The sequence below is a fragment of the Pygoscelis adeliae genome, unplaced genomic scaffold, assembly GCF_000699105.1.
Source record: "Pygoscelis adeliae isolate BGI_AS28 unplaced genomic scaffold, ASM69910v1 Scaffold14, whole genome shotgun sequence".
Taxonomy (NCBI): domain Eukaryota; kingdom Metazoa; phylum Chordata; class Aves; order Sphenisciformes; family Spheniscidae; genus Pygoscelis; species Pygoscelis adeliae.
The window spans coordinates 8,320,961-8,344,337 of record NW_008825109.1 but is presented as its reverse complement, the minus strand read 5'-3'; the positions used below and the strand labels follow the sequence as shown (position 1 = coordinate 8,344,337).

Here is a 23,377-nt window from a genome sequence, read left to right as displayed (position 1 = left end):
GTCTCAAACTTCGTTGTTCTCACAGCTCTAGCTTTTGTTACTGTTCAATTACCAACCCCCTAGACTATGTAGGGCCTGAATTTCTACCACAGCAAACAGCTGGGAAAAGAAATAAAAGAAGCCAACAGTGCCATACATCAGAAAACAACAAAAAACCATGTTTTACTTTTAACTTGTAGCCCTCACAATAGGGTGTTTTGGTCCCATATTGAAAAGTAATTACAGACATCCAAAAATATGTTGCTTTTCATTTGATGAGCACTTAATATATTTCATCTTCATTCCTCCCTCTGTCTTCAGTGTTTCTGTACAAGTTGTCACATCTGCTAGTTCTTTAACATTTCCTTCATTCCTGAACTGGAGGTGGTGGGTATACTTGCTTCTTGATTTCTTTTTGTTTTCAACCAGAACTTCTAGTACTTTCATTGTGCCATAACCCATATGGCAGCATGTGTTGAGCATGGTGTTTGCTCTGTGAAGAAACCTGCAAATGCAGAAATGCACAGGTTGGACCTTGAACTTCAAATGCTTTTGGGGCTCCCATGTTAGTACAAGTCTTCAGCTACTTATTTAGAGCAGCCAAAGTCTAGCAAACCTCTCTCAACCACAGGGTCATTTACTGGATATAGTGGGAAAAATATGACAATATTGTATGTGGCCATCAGACTATGTTAAAGTTGTTATGGGACAATGGGCCATTGGGATAAAGGTGGCATCTTTTCTGCTGTATATGGCATTTGTTCTCAGGTCCTGTCTGTGATTAGGAAATGTGCATGAGTACTTAATGTCTGCAAACTCCTGGTACAGAATTAGTGCATCTGCATAAAATGATACCGTTTGCACTGCTAGCTAGCACTCAGCAGTACCGGACCACTTATGTGAGGGTTTATATAAGTCTCATCACAATTTTTCTTTTTTTTTAGTGTAAGTGAACCCTTAGTAACGTGAGAGTCTGAAGAAAAGTATCCTGTAACAGAAATATTTTACATTTTCACTGTTAAAAGGTGGAGAGGTAGTAAAAAATCTGTCTGAAGAGAACTTGTCATCTTTAAATATATTTATCTTGTTGCAAATGGCATGGGAAAGTTTGTTGAGAAGACGGACTTAAATTTGTCCTCTGGATTCTTCAAGTGACTGTGATGACTACTGATTCAATTTTTGTCTTGAACATCGCATGTGTAATAGTTGTTGCTTGACCTAGGGAATGTGTGAAAGACTATGTTCTGTAGGCAGATAAGACCTACTGGAAGACTACAGATACTGTAAAATTGAGTTCTCCATCTACTGATTGCCCCAGAAATGCATTAAGTGAATTATTCAGTTACAGAATTAAATTCTCATACCTACACATGCAATCTATAGTATTTTTCTCAATCTGAAAACCCTTAATTGTTTACGGGCTGGCTGTTTGAATGATTGTGTATTCCTGCCATGGTGATTGAGGCCAGCTAGGGCTATTAGCTAGTTTTCTCATAATCTGAGTAGATGCAGAGTTTCTCACTGAAGGCCCTTTACTTTAGTATTTGTATTTTCAAGTGGTATGCTTAGGTGTAAGGTGTTGATAATCTGCCTTGGTGAGGTTTGGATTTGAAAATATTTGTTTGTAGGTCTTTGTCTGAACTGCTGTGACCAAAATAAGGCAAGATGTGAAATGTATATATCTGAAAATACATGTTTTATGATTAACAGGTGTTCAGTTTTGGGAGACTATTTTTTTGGCATTTATAATTACCGTTAAATTACAGGCATTAGAAAGGTAAGGTAAAAGAAATACGACCTAAAGTAATTATGGTGGAAGCAAGGGTAAAGATTTGAGACTGGAAAACCTAAGATGACAAGGGAAAAGGAATTAGCCTACTGTGCTTTTGCCAGAAATTCTCCTCAGTTTATTTATAAACTCCCAAATTCTCAAACGCTATAGGCTTAATTGAAAAGACACGTTTTAAAAGTAACTTTTTTAGTGATGTGTGTATATATTTATGTTTTTCAGACTCTCAGTGTGCAGTCTTCAACAAATGGTCAGTTTGTCTCTCCCAGTGATATTCAGTTGAAATGTAATTATTGCAAAAGTTCTTTTTGTTCAAAGCCAGAAGTACTGGAATGGGAGGTAAGGGGGTTTTTGGTGTTATTTTTAGAATGATGAAGTGTTTAAAAGTTTAAATCTGTAACTCCAATACAATTTTTCTAGATAGCTATTTTATAAGGTATAGAAGCTTAAAAAATTAAGTTAATAAAATCTACTTGGTTCTGTAGAATATCATTTAACTCTGGTATGGTAAAAGCAGAAATCTTTGTTCATAAATAACAAATAAAAAAGCATCTGTGGAATTTAAGGAAAAATGTAATTTCTCAGATCAGTTGTAAGCTTGAAATCTACTTTCGTCTTCTGCTATTGTATGACTGTAGAGATGATAGACCATTGTTACACTTCTCTGTGAACTGAGAAGTATCTGAAGAGGATATGCTAAGACTGGCGTATTTTCTCTTCAGCATTTTCATATGAAATGATAAGTATTTGTAGCACTCACTATCAGCTTGAGTGAGAGTTGTTAATTTTTAGCATTAGAAGTCATACCTTAATTGTGTGTTTGCACTTCTGTTTACTTTGCATATTAAAGTTGTGTCTTAATGGCAAACTATTATTTAAAGTTGCACTATACAAACCTTAAGATTTTATCCATTAATGCTATTTGTGATGCTTTGCAACTTTGCATTTAGAACAAAGTATATCAGTTCTGCAGCAGAGCATGTTCTGATGATTATAAGAAACTGCACTGCATAGTTACATACTGTGAATACTGTCAAGAAGAGAAAACGCTGCATGAGACCGTGAATTTCTCTGGCATCAAAAGACCCTTTTGTAGTGAAGGTATGTATGTATTTGGTTTTTTTCTAAGGTATTGGTCATTGTAGTTTTACTGCAGTTGACTTACTATGTTAATATTTAATGTTAAAATTTAAGGTAACAACTCATTCTATTGTACTTGAGGCTAAACCAGAAGTTTCTTTATTATTAATGAAATGCATGTAGCTGTTGTTATTAGTGCATGTACCTGTTAATTTATCTGAGATGCCATAAAGACCGTACATGGTCTTTTGTTGAGTTTTTCACCACTTACTTCAGGTTAAGGAAGAGTGGGCAACACTCTTAAGTGCGTGTGTATCAATACATACACATACATGTATGTATGCACATGCATATATACATACGCACAAAAAATTATGCATAAATTCTTTTTTTTAAATTTATGCAGCAGAGCCTATACCAATACTAACTGCACTGAGGAATACCAAGCTTCCTCTTTGATTAGTATTTTCAAAATTTAATACGACAGTGGAAATTCTATGTTGCCTTAGAATGGTTATTCAAGCAATAACTCGAATGAAGCTTGTTGATGTATGTTGATTACTGTTGTTATAATTTTCCTGACTAATGATTTGGATTTTCAAAAAGAAAACAAACTAAAAAGGAGGTATATGGGCATAGGATTCTTTTAAGTTGCATTAAAATATCATTTTACTAGAAACTGCAAAATACAGTCTTAACAAGTACCTGTCTGTTCCACTTCTGGTGAAGCTGTCCTTCGATACTGGTATTTAATCCTGATCTTAAAGTTTAACCACAAGTTTGGATGACCTGTCTCTGGAGGATATAGTGAATATTTTTTTTCTTTAGTTATAATAATAATGCTTTCACTATCATTTGATAAACCTTGCTGAAGATTTATGCTTTCAAGCAGATTAAACAGCAGTTGTGCCCATTTGCTTGTAGCAGGATCCTGTTAAGCTGGAGAGGGGTGGAGTGCGGGGCTGGAGGCAGCCTTCCCTCCATATTGTTACCTTATAGCTCTGGACTCCGCAATCTTTTGTTTCTGATGAATGAAGTGTGGTGGCTTAGCTTTCTTTGCCATCATTAATTTCTTGTGTTCTGGACTGCAAAGGGATAGCTGGAGAGGAAAAAAGGACAAAGCAAGGCCCGGTTTTACAGTGTATTATTGCAGTGCTCAATAACATCTAGCTAGAAATTGTTTTTGTGAATAAAACAATTCCACAGAATATATTCAAAGACAAGAGCAAACTTTTTTGGCCTGGAGATTACAGTATATTCTGGTATTACTGTGAATACTTAGGACTCCCTCATTTTAAAGCCTGGAGGCTGTCACAATGAAATCAGTAAGATTCATAATGCGAGCTATGCCACATTACTACTTCCGTAGATATATTTCTGTATGAGGAGGCTTGAAATGAGTGAGGACTTGTATTTCCTATTGGAAAAATTGAGGAAGGAAAGAAATAAAAACACTCTCCATGAATACAGTTACTAAATGGGGGGAATCCATTGCCGGACATTTTAGTGTGGGTCCTGAGTGTGTATATGTTGGACTGCCAGCTTGAGAGCAAAGATGATCTTTATGAGGATGAATACACCAAATGTTACCATTAAAACAAAGTTTATCGGCTTACTGTGATGATCTGAACCACTGAATAATAGAGAAAAGGTAGTCAAAAGCACCATTAAGTAGAATGTAACTTGAATAAATATGGCACACATCTGCTGTCTGTAGCTTAGGTCTACTTTGTGATGCATATGAAAAAGCTGTCTGTGTTACCCAGTGAAAATAAACTGCTGACCTGGACTGAAGCTCTGTAGAAACAACCTAGGCCCTGTATTTTAAAGGAAAACCAACAGTTGTCATTGATTGCTGCAGAAATAGTGGAATCCAAGAGTTTAGTGTTTAGATCTGACATGGGGAGGAGAGGGCCAAGTCTTTAGATGGACTGAGTGGAGGTCAACAAATAGAAGTTCCATCATCAGAGGTGATAGATTTCTCTTCCCCCTTTTCCAGGTACCCCAAACACCACCGGTTTTTCCTTGACGTCATAGCCTTTTTCCAGAAATATGTCCAACTGTTTGTAAAGTAGAAAAACTAGTAGATGTACCAAATAAAATTGTTGGATATGGAGGCCATGCTGGTTTTGATACTGCAAAGTGTTCAAGAAACTTCACCAACACAGATTATTTTATTGAGCATGCAATTATTCTTCACCAGAGGACAGTGTATTACAATTTGAGAAGAAATAACCTAAGGTGCTCAGTCACAAAAGTTATTGGCATTTTTGAAAGAAATTGAACTCTCAAGGGAAAATATTGGAAAATTTCAGGTGTGTGTTTATAAAAAGGCTCCTAGATAAAACCAACAGAAGTTAAACAGGTGTTGAAATTTCTGCAAGAGTGCTTATTTGTTCGTCTTCAAGCAAACTGATGGGAAAGCATATATAAGGTCAACCACAAATACCCTTTGACTGCTTATGCCTGCCTAGCGGGAGTACTGAAGATGTCGTCGTCGTTCCTCTGCTCATGTTCTTCATACCTCAGGGTTTTTTGTTTTTTGTTTTTTGTTTTTTTTTTTCACATACGTATATATTTACACACAAACCCTGGCACCCACATTAAAGTCTCTGGGATCAGTATTTCTGTGCAGTTTTATAAAGTGTTTCTTTATATGTTTCTCTTGAGATATTTAAAAACATGTGCAGTGACCAGCTGAAAATTCCATTGCAATGGGGTGTAATTAGAACTGACCTAGCATTTGTGCTAAAGATGGTTATCAATTCTTTTGTGGAGTACAATATGCTTTTTCTGTTCCTGTCCAAAACTCAGATGCTACATGGAGGATGAACAACCTGAACGGACTAGTTGAAAGAGTTTATTCTCTTCCCCTGGTGCTGAGGCTTTGGAAATTAAACTGTCCTGGTGTTTTGCCACTAGAATGCCTCATTCCAAAATACCAGTATTTAAATTAAATAAGATGTATATGCTAAAGCAAGAAGGTTGAAGTTGCTTGTGGATTTTTAAGTATATATAGTGCATGAGTGACAACTGAGGATAGGCTGTGCAAATTTTTTAATCCTGAGGAAATCGTCAAGTTACTGAGTTTTGGGGTTTTTTTAACATACATCCCTTCTGAGGGTCTAGGAGAACAAATCAGTCTTTGGCAATCCAGCAATTGAACTATTTTATGATGAGAATCACCATAACTTTTTTACTTGTAGACTTATTTTGCATTTAATTCATCTTTTCAATAGAACTAAGTGTTATGATTTAAATAACACAGGCTTTGTAATAATTTTATAATGTGAATTTTAATAACACTGATTCATATCCAGTAGTCTGCTTCTTGGAAGGAGAAGGTCAGTAAGCTGTGGAGTAACTCAGTTATCTGATGCTTGGGAGTTCCTTTCAAATGGATAATACAGATAAAAGACAGCTATGAAACTAGCAACTGTACTATCATCTTGATAGTATGCTAATAAGTTTCTGGGAATTATGGATTCTGCAAATTAAACTCAATGTAGACAATTCTGGTGTTTCATCTAAGTAGAGACAACCCCTTTGTAGAGCTGACAACTGGAAAAAGAAATTTAGGAAACTAAGTGATTTCAGAACTGAGTATGTCTAGGAAAAATATATATTTAGTTAAAGCATTGTAGATTTTTACCGTGGCATTTTTCCTACCACTGCTGCACAGTGGATTGTTCAGTAAAGTATACTATTGAATGTTTAGTTGATTAATTTTTAGATTTATATGAAAACTTTACAGATATTGGGAATAGCCTAAACATGAGATTGTTAAATTTTGTACAGGTGCTTACATATGAATGTTTCACAATCAGTTAAGATATTACCTGACTTTTATACCAATTCCTGTTACAAGAAACATTAACAAACTGGTTTCAAAACTGATGTATGATATGAAGTGTTGCTAAGACTTAGTTATAGTTACTGGGCTTCTCCGGTAGGTGGAAAAGTTGGTACACTGGCCCTGCTATGCTGAGCTGCTGTGTTCCCCTAGCTAGGTGAAGGGGGTTGCCATCAAGCCTGCTTGAACCTCTTCCTTCCTGACATTTGGTTTCGTTTTTGTTAAACGTGAGAGCTACTGAAACTGTTTAAACACTGCTTTTTTTTATAGTTTACATTATCAACTATCTATTTTTTTAGGGACACTGATACACCTTTTAAAAATAAAAGGTATAGAATTTGGGGTAGTGTACAGAAATTTTTGAAGACAGTAGTAAACACCCATTTTTATGAAAAAATTTATGGCATAATTACAACTTCCTAACTGCATGCTATGTTGCAGTAGGACCTCATAAAGCTATCAAGGATTGGTAAGTAGTATAGAATGTAGTTAGAGCTAAAAAATATGATATTTAGTATATGTAAAACTTCATATCACAGTTGAGTGTTTTGCATAATGAAAATCTTCTGTTACAAACTCTTGGGTTTGTGCTTCGCAGAGCTGTTATCTCCCTCTCTGCAGCTCTGACAGTGGCCTACCATGTTAAAATAGCTTGTGCTTCCTATGGTGCCTTTTCAGCTTTAGCCTACCGTGTTAGTTTGATTTTGCTTCTGACCACTTCCTTTGGCAGTCTCCCTCTGAAATAAATTCTAACCTGAAGTATCAGCTTCCTTGTGGCTTTCTTTTGAAGGTTTTTTTAGTGCTGAGTGGGAATATCCTGGCAAAAGGGGACAAGTGAAAAGCAAAACATGTCTTAAATACTGTAAAATGTGTGATCCATAAAAATGCCCTTTCACAGTTGCAAGAGTCATGTTGTTACTGAGGGAAGGTATTCCTTTCCCACAAATCAGGTTGGTAGAAAAGTGGAAGTCAACTTCGGAGAGATTTTGAGGTGCCTGAGTTATTCTGAGAGAATACAATCTCCTCTGACTGCTATGGACAAAAGTTAGAATGGGACATCCCTGACATCCATTTGAGCCATGGCAATTTTCATTAGAGAACTCTGATTGGCCCAGTGCAGTTGTTCAGGCCATGTCATCTTATTTAGTATTAAATATTGAATATATTTAATATTAAATATTTGAGCTGCAGATGGCTATTCCAAACAACTTTTGTTACTGTAAAAGCTCAAAGATACTTTTCTGTGGATAAAAATGAATTAAGGTAAAAAAACATATTCAAATCGGAAAAGCCCCTTATGGAATACTTAACAGGCTCCCTTGCTGCAAAAGCACTAAGTGAAGGCTCTTGGCTATGCTGAAGGAAAGCACAGGTCTGCCCCTTCCAGACAAACGCACATGAAAGAGCTGGAGAGTTGGTTCTTGTGATAATCCACTCGTGGGAGAGTCTGATCATGTAGAGGTAGTTTCCAGTTAGTACTTGTTGGATGCATATCTTCTGGAATGACTTGAAAATTTTAACTTGTTAACCTGGATTTTGATACTTCTGGCAGCGTTCTTGTAATTGAAAAAGTTGAAAGATACAATCTCTTCCTCAGCATAGTTCTATGTTTATCTTCCCTCTGTAGAGGGAGAACATTAATACTCTTAAAGTCATGTCATATGAATTTTGATTTGAGTACAGATTGTGCTGAATCTTGAGATTTTTTTGTTCATGGAGAGCTAATTTCTAACATCGTAAAGAATATCAGTGAAATCCTGTGCATTGTTCGACTACAGTGGTCCTTGCTAGATTGGCCTTCTTCGGTGTTAATTCCGCTGTTGTGTCTGTGAAGAGGTTTGAGACAGTTCTTTAAGCGAAGACAGCATTGGCTATTGCAAGTAATGGGTGATGACAATTTAAGGTGCTGAGATTATGAGCAGAAGAAGAAGAAGGCGGCTTATAAAGATGCTTCTTACTAACCTGAAAGAATAATCAACTTGAAAAGATTTAAGAACAAGCAAAAACTGAGTAACTGGATGGGAGTAGGAAGGAGGAGAAAGGAAGGCGCTAGTATCTAATATCAGAAAATATTAGGATAAACTGAGGATCTATAGAAGTTAAGTTGAATAATAAAATGAAGGTTCTTAAGCAGAAGACAAGGAAGGAAGTGGGATACACAGCCTCTCTGTTACACAGGGAGGATGGGGTCTATTTTAATGGTAATCTAAGCAGGACCCAAAATCGGATGCATTGCATCTGTTTTCCTAAGGATAGTGATGTTTATTGTGAAGCCAGAGACAGCTGATACTAGGAATGTGGGTATGGAAGAGGTGGCTATTGCATTCAAATAAATACAGGGGAGGCAGCAGAAAGATGTGGATGGAACATAGCTTCAGAAATCTTCAAGACCTAGCTTGTGATGCTACAGGCTTCTTGATAATACAGACCTGTGATATGACAGGCCTGTTGTTGTTCTTCTCTAGATGAAGTTGTTAAAGGATAACAGTTGAAGTTGTTACAAGATGAGAGAACAGCAAGTCTTGTATGTAGCTTGAAGGAAGAGAAAGGTAGTCTAGTAAGTACAGCCTTTCAGAGGTAAAAAACTAATTGCTTTTAGGATAGAACAATTACTTTCTATAAAAGATGTTATTCTCTGTGGTAAAAAGAGACTGGTGTTGAGGACTCAGGAAGTGTTTCTAGTTCAGCAGTCCTTTTTCACAGCTGCTTGATGTGTGAATGTACTGAACTTCCCGTAATTCAGGTAGGTGCTGCTGGTAGAATAGGATCAGGTTCTTAGTAGCTTGCTTGCACTGAGTTTGCAGACAGTCAAATGAAGCATGTTTCCCACTGTGGGTAGCTCTGCAGGGCTGGACCTGGCAATTCTTAGGTCTGCCAAGAGAAAGGAAGCTCTCTTGACCTGGAACATGCCTGAAGTTTGGAGGAACTGCTTGTGTGTTGTCCTGTCAGTAAGCCTCTATTGTGTGTGTTCAGATCCTTATCCTCTCTCTACAGTTTATGTGGGGAACCAAAGTTCAGGGCTGTTGGAAGGGATAGGTTTGTGTGTTGGGTTTTGCTTGAAAGCCAGAAGCCTAATAGCATCATTAAGAATACGTTACGTTGATTTAGCAGATACTCAGCTGCTACTTTTTTGCCTGGTTCAGATTTTGAGTTGGAGATACTTCTTCTGAAAATGCTCCTTAATGGTGTCTCTGTGACAGTTGACTTGCAGGGTGGTCTTCTGTTAGATCTTTGCTAAAGAACACAATTGATTACCTGTGTAGCTTGACCTGCACTTACATTTTTCTTGAAATTAAGAGCTCTTTTCTCTTAGAGTCACTTTAAAGCACTAGAGATTTCCATCTGGTCACAGTGTAACTTGTGTCTGGTGTTATAGCAGAAATCCTGAGGAACTTGGGATTTTACTCATATCTTTTTGTTAAAAATGTTGGGGCTGTCAGCTGTTTGTCTTGGGCAGCGCTTATACTCATGAACCCCAAGTCCCCAGGGGAGTTAGGCTGGCCAAACCCTCAGGATTTTAGTGTTGATATTGGAAAGATCAGACAACCAGTGCTTTTTGTATTACTCATCCACAATGTACTGTCAGTCAAATCCCACTTCTTGGTCACATCTACAAAGCCAGCATGGATGCTACTGCTCTGTTGATTTGGGATTTACATTGTGCACCATGAAGACCAAGTTGTTCGAGCTCAGAATCTGTTTTGCCAAAGGCAAATACCTTTTTCCATACTTCAAAGAAAGTCGTACTATTCCAATCAAAACCATAGCATTGTAATAAGTTATATCCTAGGTATGCAGAGTACTAAGGACCTAATTAAAACACATCCTATAAAAAGAAAGGCATTTTGTTTTCCCTTTGTTTGAAGTGACAAGGTCTTGAAGCAACCAAATGTTCCCTGGTTAGGTGGATTAAGTTACATAATACAAAGCCATAAAAAAGTACTGGACAAGTCTGAAGAATTTTGCTCAACGATGTTGCAGAAAGAAAAGTCTGTACTTCCATTTTAGAAGTCTTCAGAGTTGTAACAATCTTCTGTCAACATCTGAAATTTTATAAAGATGGATTTTCTATCTTCTGTAGAGTCCTTCTTCAGCAAGAAGCCCTGCAGTCAGTGATCTATTAAAAAAAATCCCATGTTTTTCAGGCATTTAATCATAAGGGCTAGAATTTTGGACTTTTTGTTTCCCCTTACTTAATGTTCACTGCTCATTATTTTCCATGAGTCACAGAAATGTGGGAGATGTTTGACTGTAGAATGAAAAATTTCTTACCTGATAACTTTTTTTTAATACAACAGCAGTATCTTCTTCAATTTTACTCCCTATAGTTTAGCAGCCAAGAAAAATGTCAACTTTGTCCATTCCTTTTTGTAGACTATTTAGCCAGGTGCACATAGCTTACCTGATTGGTGGTAGAGTACTTCTACTAATCTATAGTCTTGAAAGGTTGATGCAGCATTGAAAGGCTCTTCCAAGGCACAGCTGAAGAGGAGGATGCATTGTGGTGCTGAGCTATCTCTGGAATTGTAAAGAAGTGGAAAGAGTCTGCCCCGTACAATAATGAGAGATACAGCCAGCAGGAAAAAATACTGGCAAGAAATTTTCAGTGCTTTAATGGTACTTTTAACAAATAGCTTGCATACACTGGTATCTTCAGGATTATTATTTCTTTCAGAGCAGTGTATTTAACATCCGAATTAGTTGCACTGTAAGGATGATTGCTTGATTTGGCACTTTACATCTGTACTGCCTGTTTTGTGTGTTAGTAATTTTCTTTATTCTGTTGTTAAAGAATCTGACATATAACTAAAAAAAACCCAAACAACAAAACAGTTTAAAACACAGTTATTACCTACAGTGTCTTGTTTGTATGATATTCTATAATTGTCTTGTTTTGACATTGCTAGCAAATTTAACTTGTTAGCAAAGCTTGTAGCATTGCAAGTTAAAATTCCTCAATAACCTTTTGTTTTTGGAAGATGCTGTCTGCTGCAGCTTCCACTTGTATTCTTGTGCTTTTAGTGATTTTAAAATAGTATCTCAGTTTCACACATAAGAAATTCTACCCAATAGATAACAGCACAAGTCACTAATTGAAATTACTGAATACATTATAGTATTTTTATATTCTGTATGCCAGAGGAAGTGCAGCATGTGTGTTACATATTGAGTTTCATAACTTACCAGAAGTACAGAAGTCTGCATGTGTTAGACTATGTGCCCTAACAGAGTGGGCATTTGGAAGACTTGAGTTCTGGTCTTAGTAGTACTGTGATATTTGGGAGATCATAAAAACAGGTGCAGTACCTTAGATTAAAGGTCTATGTAGATGTTATCTCGTCCCTCCGGTGTTTAATATAGACAGTTACTTCATCTTCTCATACTGTTCTTTTCTGTAAAATTAGCACAATTACAGAGATATATGGTGTATGATTTAGGCATCAGCTGAATAGACACTAGATTTGAGGTAGTTTAAATACATTATATTCTCAAAATAGCCTATGTAATAGCTACAGTATTCATCTTTTAATGCATTTAATACATTAGAATGTCTTTTCTAATTTGCTTGAGGGAGGATCAGATTATTGAAGAATAAAGCTCTCATTATGGCAACCTTGAAATTATGACTGCATAGCAAATGCAAAAAAAAAAACCAACCCACCTGATGTGAAAAGAAAAAAAAAATTCATTCCATACAAATCCTACACAAATTTCATATGTAAACTCCTATCATCGCATAATTATTCTCAGTACTGATCATTGCTTACTTTATAGTTACATTTGTTAAAAAAACTCCTCAGTTTTTAGGTCATCTTGTACCTGTTAGTGGTCTTAAAAATTAATGAGTTGTCTTAAGTGGTTTGTTGTATTAATATGAGTGAAAGTAGTAATAGAAATAAGTTGATCCTTGAAGATAGGTATTGTTTTAGTGGATAGTGTTGTCTAGCTTAAAATTTCTGCTCATCATTGTCTGGATATCTAGCATTCTGAGGATGTGTAACTGAGCAATGTAATTCCAAGTCAATGCTTTTGCATGGGTCTATATGAAAAGAAAATTATGTATTTTTTCTGACTGTTTATTCAGGGATTTGATGAGCACAGATTCAAGCGTAGTGTTTTGAAAAAGATGCAGACATCAGATGAAACCGTAGAGTTGTGCAGGAAAGGTATTCGTGTAAAAATGTCTTGAAATATAGTCTATTATGCAACCTGAATTTGTCTGAAGCCCCAATTGTTAGCTGTTGTTGTATTCATTTAATTTTCAATATTTAACTCTTAACTGTGATATCTCTCTGTAAAAATTACTTTGTTCCTAATGTTTAAAATCTGTTTCCAGGCTGCAAGCTGCTATATAAACAAGACTTTGCAAGACGGTTAGGACTGAGATGTGTTACTTGTAATTACTGCTCACAGCTGTGCAAAAAGGGAGCAACTAAGGAACTTGATGGTGTAGTGAGAGATTTCTGCAGTGAAGAGTGCTGTAAAAAATTTCAGGACTGGTACTACAAGGCAAGTAACTCAGAATTTTTGACGAGAGCTCCACAGTTAAAAAAACCAAAAATGCACATGTGAGGATATCTCAAGGACTGTGCAGCAAATATGGCTTACTTCAGCAAAGCATTTGCTACACAATAAGCAAATGTATTAATTTCATCATTTGAGTTTTCTTAGATCTTAGAGCAGCATTTCTACCATCTGATTTTATTAATTCATTTGGCAAGGAAGTCTTGAGTTACAGAAAAACAAGAAACTACTATGTATATTTGTTACTTTACAATTCCGATTTTTTTCTCCTCCATTGATACCATATTTTTCTTGTCAAAACTTCTTAAATGTGTATTCAGAATGTTGAAAACACTGTTGATAGCAGCTGGATGATACCTTGAATTGACTGACGATAAACTAGGTTAGCAGAGTTTTTCTTGTTCCTGTTTTTGCCTCCTTTTTTGCCTTTTCCCTTCTCCCACAGTTTGAACTGCAGAGGCTTTGATTGTTCAGTATTTCCCAGTGGAAAGGATGCCAAAGGGAAAAGCAAGACCAAATGGATTTCTAATAAAAGTTTAAATCAAACAGATGGCATCTATTTCTAAATCTCTGGAAGCTTAACTACATTGTGAAGCACAACCAGCAAAGAGTTCACGTTAAGAGTTTTTTTTGTTTTCATTTTTTTGAAAGAAATAAAGGTGAAATTGGACTGGGTTTAACCTGCGATTAGTACCATGGATAAAATATTTGATCTCTGGTGTGAACATCCTGGAAAGCTACACTGATAATATCAAAACAAGAACTACACTTGTGGATGCAATTGCAAAAAAGACGGTACAAAATTCATCACCTTACCAAAACTCTGTACACAGCCTGGAAGGCAATAAAAAGCTTGAAATGTTAGAGGGCTAGATACAAGTCCTGTAATTCAAGATGATCTACCTACCATAAAAGAACTGAATCTGAAGACATATCTGATATTTTGGAATGGCTGGTTCCAGAAATGTTGCAGCCAAACATTGTAAAGCCTTTATTTTGAATAATGTATGTAGGGTCCTGTTAGACATTCCTGAAAGGAAAACTACTGAAGACCAGAATGTGTTTCTTCTGTCTCATGTGAAAATAGGGTGACGAAGCTTGGCTGCAAAGTTCTTAAACTTACTAAAATGTTAACTTCGTACAACAATATTTAATCTATATGCCTTAAAACTTCGGGTATGGGGTGAAATTTATCCCTGCGTAAAAAGTGCCTTCTGACAGAGAACTTAATAAAGCTTTGGTGTGCTTTAGAAATCTCTTGGTGATTCAGCAAAGAATATAATCTGGGGGTGTGCATACCAAACTAGTTTCATGTACATAAACTTCTATGGAAGCTTGTACTCTGATTCAGGTTTGAGAACCACTTGAAAACTCTGACTTCAGGTTATCCTTCTGATCTGTGGGATAAGGCAATAATAACTTAATTGGCCCATTAAGTCTGGTTAAGAAATGCTGTTGGTACTGTGGTACAGGAGAGTTAGACATGATGCCATGAAAAGGCAATTTAATCTAAACAGACTTGCTGGTAACTAGTGACTTTTGATACTTTTGATGATACTGAAGTGTTAGATATTTTTACTTTTTGAATTTTACACTTGCTAGTGGAACTAGTGTTACATGATGTTGAATTGTTGATTGTCATTTTTTTCAAATATTTCTTAAAGCCTTTGCCTAATTCAGTTCTGGTTATAAAAGTTTGGGATTTATTACATGGGGAAGACATGTAATAGGTTTTGGGAAATTGTGTGTTTTGCTAAAATTGTCTTTTTTCTTTAAATCCTTGCTGGTAACTTCTCCCTCTTTTATAAAATTCACTCCAGATATCTTAGATTTGGTAGTGCATTGTTAGCTGATGTTCTTACCTAGCCATAAATAGATAATGATCAAAATATAGGAAGACAGAATAGATATGGACCCCTCCCCGAATTTGTACTTCATTTGCTGTTTTGTCTGTTAGCTTCTTAAAAGAACAGTTACATATGTATGAGCTTTGTCTCATTTATGCAATGTCCAGTGTTATTTTGGAGTTTCAATGAATGTATACATGAAGAGAAACAAGTAGTAATAACCTAGTAATGTTTTAACACCAGCATTGTGTTCATTAAACAAGTGTTTGTCTCCATCTTCTTTGTCTACTTTTTTTTATGGACATATCTTTCTCATGTAGTGTTATCTGGAAAACATCTTAACTTTTAAAAATAATTGTATTATGGGAGAGCTTCCCTGAATGCCAAAATTCTCTTCTCAAAAAGCCAGAAGGTAGTAGTGGTAGAAGCACAACAGACTGTTATCTAGAAGTATTAGAAACACATCAGACTTCTATAGAAGTGTTTTTCAAACCTAATATGAGGGATTGAAATGTAAAAGAATAGTTCAGTCCTAATCATCTGTTGCGTGACAGCTACAGTTACCAGTTGGTGCCAAGTTCTGAGGAAACTTCTACTGTATGGTGTCCATGCACCTCTAAGACGAGAGGTAAAATTTTTGGTGTCTTGAGGTTAGCTCCCTAAGTTATTAGAGCTCCTCCTGTAAACTTCAATTGCATGCCATGGTTTGGATGTCAATCTGAAAAATGCCTGGGAAATTTCAATGTAAATATTTTAGTAGCCTGATGTTTGACAGTTTCAATCATTTGATGTTACTTATACTAGAGCATTGAAAGTACCTCGAAAAAGAGTATGCAGTTCTGAGAACAGCACAGAAATCTGTTTCTTTAAATATACATTGTGAAACATTGCCGAAAATACTACAGCTGAAGTGTGCTTACAGGTCATTCAAGGCTACAGTGGAGTATTGATTGGGCTGAGCATGTATGGTGATGACTGTGTATTCAGTGGAGGTCAGGTGTCTTCAGCAAAGACTTAAGTAGGAGGTGGGGAACTACAGTCTAAGGCATAGAAAAATTATTGTGACTGGTGAGCTCAGATAGCAATGGTTGTCAACAGTAGTAAAATTTGAAACAATGGAGCCAGCATTAATCTAAATGGTAAAGGCAGCAAGACAACCTTGTGGAATTTCTCTTGTCCGAATTTAGCCATTGTATAGTTAGGCATCTCAATTTCAAGTAGGTACTGTTTCAGAACAGTTCATCTCCTTTCTCTTATAATCACTCACTCTCTGGAAACATCTCTTGCTTCCTATTTATTGTGGATTGAACTTGGAATAGACAGCTAAGATTAAGTCAAATTAATACCAGTCCAAACCATGGGAGAACATTTAGAAACAGGTTATTGGAGGATTAAAAATGTAAATAAAAGCCCCACATGTGAAAACTTTGGTTTTAAACCAAGTTTGGGGCGAACATTAGTGATTTGTAATAATCATCATGCCCACTTGAACATATTGAAGGTTGGACCTGGGAAAAGAATTGGACCAAAAAGCAGTCATGAGTAGCAAAGGAGTTATGTGCAATTGGAGCGCAGAGAGTATAGATGGGACTTTCTGGAAACACAGAGATAGAGCAGACTTGAAGGCAGGTTTTCTGGAGATTCAATTAACATATAGTGCCAGTATCCCAAATGAAAACAAATGGAAAGGGGAAGGAAGGAAAAAGCAGAAAATCATGAATTCACACTTTCGCTATCAATTAATTTCATGGTCAGAGAAGTGGGAAGAGCAGGCAGGCAGTTGGAAACTTTACACCCTTCCATGCACTATAGTATTGACAGCAAGCATGATTATGGAAATGGTAGAATTACGGTGTAGCAAATGTAGGGGTGAGAAGTGAAGCATCCTTATAAAGGAATCTTGGGCTTGCTAAGGAACAGTAATTTCCATGTGGAAGCAAACCAAAATTTTTTGCACCTAAATACCTTAGTGGCAGCCCAGGAGAGACAATAATACACTTATTCAAAGGCCTAGACGAAAGAGCAGAACCAGGGGAGGGAGAAAACAGTTGCAGGAAGGCTGTAGTTGCTGCATTTGACAAGATTTGTCACCTTTTTCTTTCTTTGAAGGAGAGAGAAAATTGAGCAGAAAGTGGTGCTTTGATAGTCAAGCAGTATGCAGCAGGTTAGAATAGGTGGGCTTTTCTCTACATGGGTCAGCTGTCATTCTTAATCAGTGTTAGATGGGCTTGAAATTTAAAATTAGAGTGAATTATACTTTTTTTTTTCCTACTGGTATTTCAGCCTTTTGGTGGCTTTGGATTGAAGGTGTGAATTCACAGTTTCCCTGAACTGATAAATATAGGCTATTTTGGCAACACTCCACACTTCTTCCTGACTCCCTTCCAAGAATACAACTTACTTGCTCTTTTGTCCCACTGAGAACATCTCTGCTGCAAAATGAACTGTGGATCAGCGTCAGCAGCAAGCGGCAAACGTAACAAAAATCGAGGGAGGATGGGGGTAATGCAGTGCTGTAAGGTGCCTGACCTTGCCTACCCTGCAGGTGCACAAGCACTACTGCTGACACCTGCACAGAGGAGGGGGAAAAGAAGTACCTGCCTGTCCAGGAGCACCTGGCACTTAGTGTGAGGTGATCCTGAAGCCACAGCTTCAATTGCTCCCAATTTAAAGCTGGTTATACTGTTAGAATTGAGTCTCTTGATGTATCATCTTAAATAGTTGAAAATTGCAACTGAGAGCTGAATTTCCTACATTACCAGAGGATGGTGTTGGACTGTTCAAGTACAGAGAAGGAACTCAACACTTAATTACTTTTTAAATTTGAACTAATTGGCCTGTTCATACTTTTTTGGAGTTGCGAGAACTACAGTTGGACTTTTTTTTTTTTTTAGCCATCAGAGCCTTGTGCATAACTGCAATGTTGTGTATGGTTTTACGTATTAATGTTTTATGTTGCATATTATCGTAACTTCCCTCTTCCTCTCCTGGCTATATCATTAGGTTGACTTATTTTGGATTCCTGAGCATCCATAGAGCTTTTATTTTTTTTTTAAGAACTGCTTTAGGGTGGAGGTTGCAAGCAATATCAAGGGGAGCAGTAGAGGAAAGAATTCTTTGCTTACTTGAAGATCTGAAACTGGGGCTACCGCTGTTCAGATAATAATTTATAGCATGGCTGATTAAATTCAATGGAATCTATTTTGGAGAAAAACAATGTCTGTCTTAGTGATGCCTTATGAAATTATCATGTAGGCTGGTGAAAGATATATTACTTAAATGGTTAGCTAGGGATACAGAAGAAAAAAGTTTTGTTTCAAGTTATGTGCTAACTAGATTTTGTGGAAGCATCTTTAGTTTGAGAGCTATTGTTTATAAATCATAGAGAAACTTTGAACTAAATAATTGGAATCTAAAATTGTTGACAAACTACTAAAAGTTATTTACACTAAAGGGCTCTGATTTGATACCTAGAGAAGTGATTCTGTTTGTGACTTAATACAAAAAAACCACCAAACTTTGGGGGCAAAAGAACAACTCTACTTATCCTCGGTTCAAGAGAGTCGTTAAGGATTCTCAGTCACTTTCTGCTCTTGTTTTGCAGAATGCTTCAGTGGAATTAATTAAAATTGATGCATAAAATTCATTTTTTGCTGACTGGAAGTGAACAATTTTTAAAGTCTTAGTGAAACAAAGCAGATTCATTCTGGGTGTTAACCCCCAGCAAACAATTGAAAATAAAGCGACAGATGTGCCTGTTATACACAGGTTAGAAGGTAGTGCAACTATCACAGAGCCTACATGAGCGAGACTTAACTGTGTAGCAGTAATGATTCTTCAGTACTCTTAAAAACGTAATCTTTAAAAATGTAGAAATAATTTTTTTCCAAGGCTTGTTTAAAAATGTCAAAATCTTCCTTTGCATTAAGGCTGCACGATGTGACTGTTGTAAGTCTCAAGGAACTCTCAAAGAGAAAGTGCAGTGGCGTGGCGAAATGAAACACTTTTGTGATCAGCACTGTTTGCTCCGTTTCTACTGTCAACAAAATGAACCGAATCTGGCAACCCAAAAAGGACCTGAGAACTTACACTATGGTATGTGCTGCTTTATGGCTGCTAAATGGCAAACAAGATGCTTCCTTTAAATGAAAAATTTAAAGCTGCATGAATTATTTCTTTGTTGTAATAAACTGTGTTTAGAGATCACCCTTTTTTTATTTTATCATCAGAGGCATCATTGAGCTGCTTGCTATTTTTTATCTTAGCTCTTTATTTTATTGCTTTTTTGAGAGCTGAAACTTTGTCAGGTAATCAAACAGTTTTGTAATCACGTTTAAAAAAAATCTTTTTAGGTTAAGCATAATTTTAGTGTTGTATCATCATGGGGACAGAAAATGTTTTCCTCTTTCATTGTGCTCCAGTTTGTCATTACTTGCTCTGTGGAAACACTTCTTTCCAAAATGTGTTTTGGTCACAGAGAGCAGATAAATGCACTAGGAAGGAGAAAAGAAATAAATTAAATGGAATTAAAAGGAAATACATGGAAACTAAATGAGAATGGAATGAAAGTATCTAGATAAGAGGAATACATTGCCTTTTTTTTTTTTCTCTTCCTTTTGGCAATAGGTACTGTGTAAATTTGCTGATGGGGCTGAATGCATGTTTACGTGGTTTAAATGGCAAGTCAGGCAAAGTTCAAATAAATCAGCTTTTAAATTAATGTAATTATAGCAACACAAGTTCATTGTATGGCCATTTTCATATTTGAACACTTTGGTATTTACTTTTCTGAAAGAGGCTGTATTCACATGTGGATGGAGCATTGATTTAGCATTTGCCTTTGTGTAAGGTTCAATGCCAGAGTAGTGAGGTGCCTATGAATGAGAAGTGTTGCATGCAGTTCTCACCTGTGATACAGTACTAATCAGTGCTGTTAATTTAATGTTACCCTGATGATAGATGTTGTCTGAGTTGCTTACTGAAATTTGCTTTGATTCTAAAAAAGGGAAAAAAATTCTAAAAATGTTTTCTTACATTTTTAGATCAGGGCTGTCAAACCCCCCGAACAAAAATAACAGTAAGTATATATATTTAACACACATATGTAACATAATTAGATGTATTTAAAATGTGAGATCCTGGTGACTTAAAGGGATGCTATTAAAAACCAAAAAATTAGTATCTTTGAATGAAACTAAGCTAAATTTGTGGAGTTTTTTAGTCTTCTTCACATCAGTAGTTGAAAATAAATTTTTAAGTGTTCATATTTTGCTTTTTCAATGTCTTTGGGAAAACCAAATCATCAGCCTTGTATTTTACATCTATAGTGCATAAAAGCATTGCCTAAAAGTTAATCCACAAACTGTGTATCTTATTGACGTTTAGACTGATTCAGTGCATTTATTGAGTGTAGAAAGGGAAGAGAATTTCATTGGTCTATTAGAATATTAAGGTTGTATCTCAGCTTTGAAAGGCTGAAAATAAACTTCAGATCTTAAATTATAATTCCCAAGAGTAGAATAATTGGTGCTCAAGATGTGATTGACTTTGCTGCAGGTGACAGAGTAGGGAAGTGTAACCTTTTGCAGGATCACTGTTTGGGAGGGTGGGGATCATCGGTGGAGCAGCAGCCTTCATTTTGAGTTTCATTTTTTTTGTCAGCTTGTCAAAAGTATTATTAATAATATTTTTTTCAGTTAGCTTAGTGTATTTTGTTTGAAACATAGTTTTGTTTTGATTTGTTTGTCATGTGGAAGATCTCAGAACTGCCTATTTTTCCATGAAAAAATTGACTCACCTTTTTAATGCAAATAGGCTTCTGTAAGGTAAATCTTAGATTTAAGTGAAAGTATTTTGATGGCATTATAAAATGTAATAATGAAAAACACAGAAAATAAGATTGCTTGGGTAACTAGAGACATCAGACAAGCGAAACTGTCATGTTAAGAACATCTAGTACTTTGTTTAATGATGTTAATTCAGTCCATAAATTTTTAAAGATCATATAAAAGCTATGCGTGATACAGTATATTTTTTTTTATATTTTACAAAGTATACGCCTGTTAAATAAAGTCTACTGCTGTTCTTATGACTTGACTTTCTTTCCATATTTAAAAGGATATGTGGGACTAGTCTTACTACATATGACCAAATAAAAGTGACAGTCTGTTTCTTAAATCAGGTTCTAAAACAGGTGCTAGGGGACAAAAAACATGTCTGGAACAAGAGGTTTTTTACCTGTTGACTGCAGTTTGGTGCGGTTTGAGCATTATGTGATGTTCCCAAGTATTTGTTGTCATTATTGTAGAGCCAGCAGGGGGAGCTCGAAGTTCATACTTTAGGTAGTAGAAAATTGTTTGGAGATACTTTATTTAGAAATACATTTTTAAAAAAATGTGGTCTTTGGATTATAGCGTAGTTCAAGAAGATTAGACCTTGAGCCAGAAGTTTGTTATGCTACTTATAGTGAATTCTTTTTACAGTTAAAATTATTTTTAAGTTATAAAATAGCTTAACTTGCACTTTCATTTAAACAAGAATATAAAAATGAATATCTTAAGAGTATCTTAAATTAAAAAAAAGGAAAGGAAAATGAGCCAGAAGTTGTTAATCAAAGTGCTAGCCCTGACTGAGCAAAATACAACTATACATTCCTGGCAGTGGTAGCTCATTACTGGAAATGTAGAATAGTTTGCAATTAAAGAATAATAGTTGGTGCTGTTGTGTTATGCTGTTGTGAGCTTCCTCTTCAGTATCTCATGTGAAAAGTATCAACTGATACATTAAATCAAGAACATTGTGTTGAAATCAGTGTGGTGTAATGGCACGTTCTCTTTTATTTGCTTGTCTGTAGGGCTCAGCACCACCACCTTCTCCAACACCTAACAGAGAAATGAAGAACAAAGCAGTTCTTTGCAAGCCTTTGACAATGACAAAAGCCACATACTGTAAACCTCATATGCAGACAAAATCTTGTCAGACAGGTAACTTGAACTGTACTGGAACTACTCATTTCTTCATTGCAGATTTTTTTAACTGTTACTGTCTTGGAACATATTGCAAATATTCTGATTTTTTTCCCTAAACTGCAGGTGTAAAATATATTTAAGTACCTGGCAGTGTTTGCCTTTTTCTTTTTTCTTTTAATAGAAGATGATTGGAAAAAAGAGTATGTCCCAGTGCCTATTCCTGTACCTGTCTATGTTCCGGTGCCTATGAATATGTATAGTCAAAATGTTCCTGTTCCTACAACGGTTCCTGTTCCTGTAAGTGAGACTTCAGCTTCATTTTTAAATTGGCATCCATTCACCTGCATGTGTGGTTCCACTTTGTATTGTTGACAGTTCTCATTCTGGTCCATCTAAAGGATTGCAGGATGCTGCAGCACTATTTATTGAAAAAGCATTAGAAATCTGACAGTGGCACATAATTTCCTGATTGTTCTTTAGGACCTATCTGCCTGCTTTGAGTGTGAAAGTTTTGTGCTGCTGAACTTTCTAGGAACAATTCTGAGTGATACTTTTGTGTTTGCTGAATAAACATTAAACAGCAAGATTTGTCTGGTAATGGGTAAACTGAAAGATTGTGTTGGAGAGGGATGGCAGAGTGGGATAAACAGAAGGAAGAAAAAAAAACAAAACCACCCCCGAACTTTGTGCCAGCAAAAGAAAATAACTCGAAGTTAAATTTGTTATCACTTATGTACCGAATCTCATCCAAATGGTGGGAAAAAAAAAAAGTGAATTCCTAAAATTCTGTGTTTCATAAGCAAGCCACTAAAACAGGATGCTGATTTGTCCAAACTGTTAGTGTGAAGTTACAGTCAGACAGGTTTGAAGCTCCAAAGTCCCTTCTGTTCTTACTTTGACCCACTATATTTTGTCATATTTAATTTTTTTCTGTATCCTTTCCTGCTTTCCCTTCTGTTCTCAGTCAATTTTATTGATTTTTTTTTAACCTGTCAGCATTTTTTTGTTAGCCCACACTGAAGTGATATGTTTCTAATTGGTATTAACTCTGTGTTTTAGAAGAGGGGTGTAGAGTTTGTTTCTGTGTTGACTGCTGTTGATGCTTTGTTGCAGCATTTTTTCTTTTCTAAGTATCTCTTCCTCCCTGTCTGCACAGGTGCCAGTTCCAGTTTTCTTGCCCACTACTCTGGATAGCAGTGAGAAAATCCTTGCAGCAGTAGAAGAGCTGAGGGGAAAAGTGCCCTCAAATCCTCTGGAAACTGAGCTGCTGAATTTATCAGGGATGGTACCTGAACAGGATGGAAAAGCTGAAGCTTCTGATGTGGCCAGTGAGTTT

The 23,377-nt window shown here is 36.2% G+C and overlaps 1 protein-coding gene across 1 annotated transcript in view; it reads left to right on the top strand.

Moving 5' to 3' along the window:
• The window catches only part of ZMYM2 (zinc finger, MYM-type 2), a 73,984-nt gene that overhangs the window by 32,563 nt on the left and 18,044 nt on the right, over positions 1-23,377 (top strand). The window contains exons 8-15 of the mRNA XM_009327784.1: positions 1,991-2,107; positions 2,719-2,869; positions 13,039-13,211; positions 19,003-19,168; positions 20,116-20,150; positions 21,927-22,056; positions 22,223-22,338; positions 23,198-23,369. Coding sequence (XP_009326059.1) covers positions 1,991-2,107; positions 2,719-2,869; positions 13,039-13,211; positions 19,003-19,168; positions 20,116-20,150; positions 21,927-22,056; positions 22,223-22,338; positions 23,198-23,369 — 1,060 coding nt within the window. The remainder of the gene's footprint in view (positions 1-1,990; positions 2,108-2,718; positions 2,870-13,038; positions 13,212-19,002; positions 19,169-20,115; positions 20,151-21,926; positions 22,057-22,222; positions 22,339-23,197; positions 23,370-23,377) is intronic.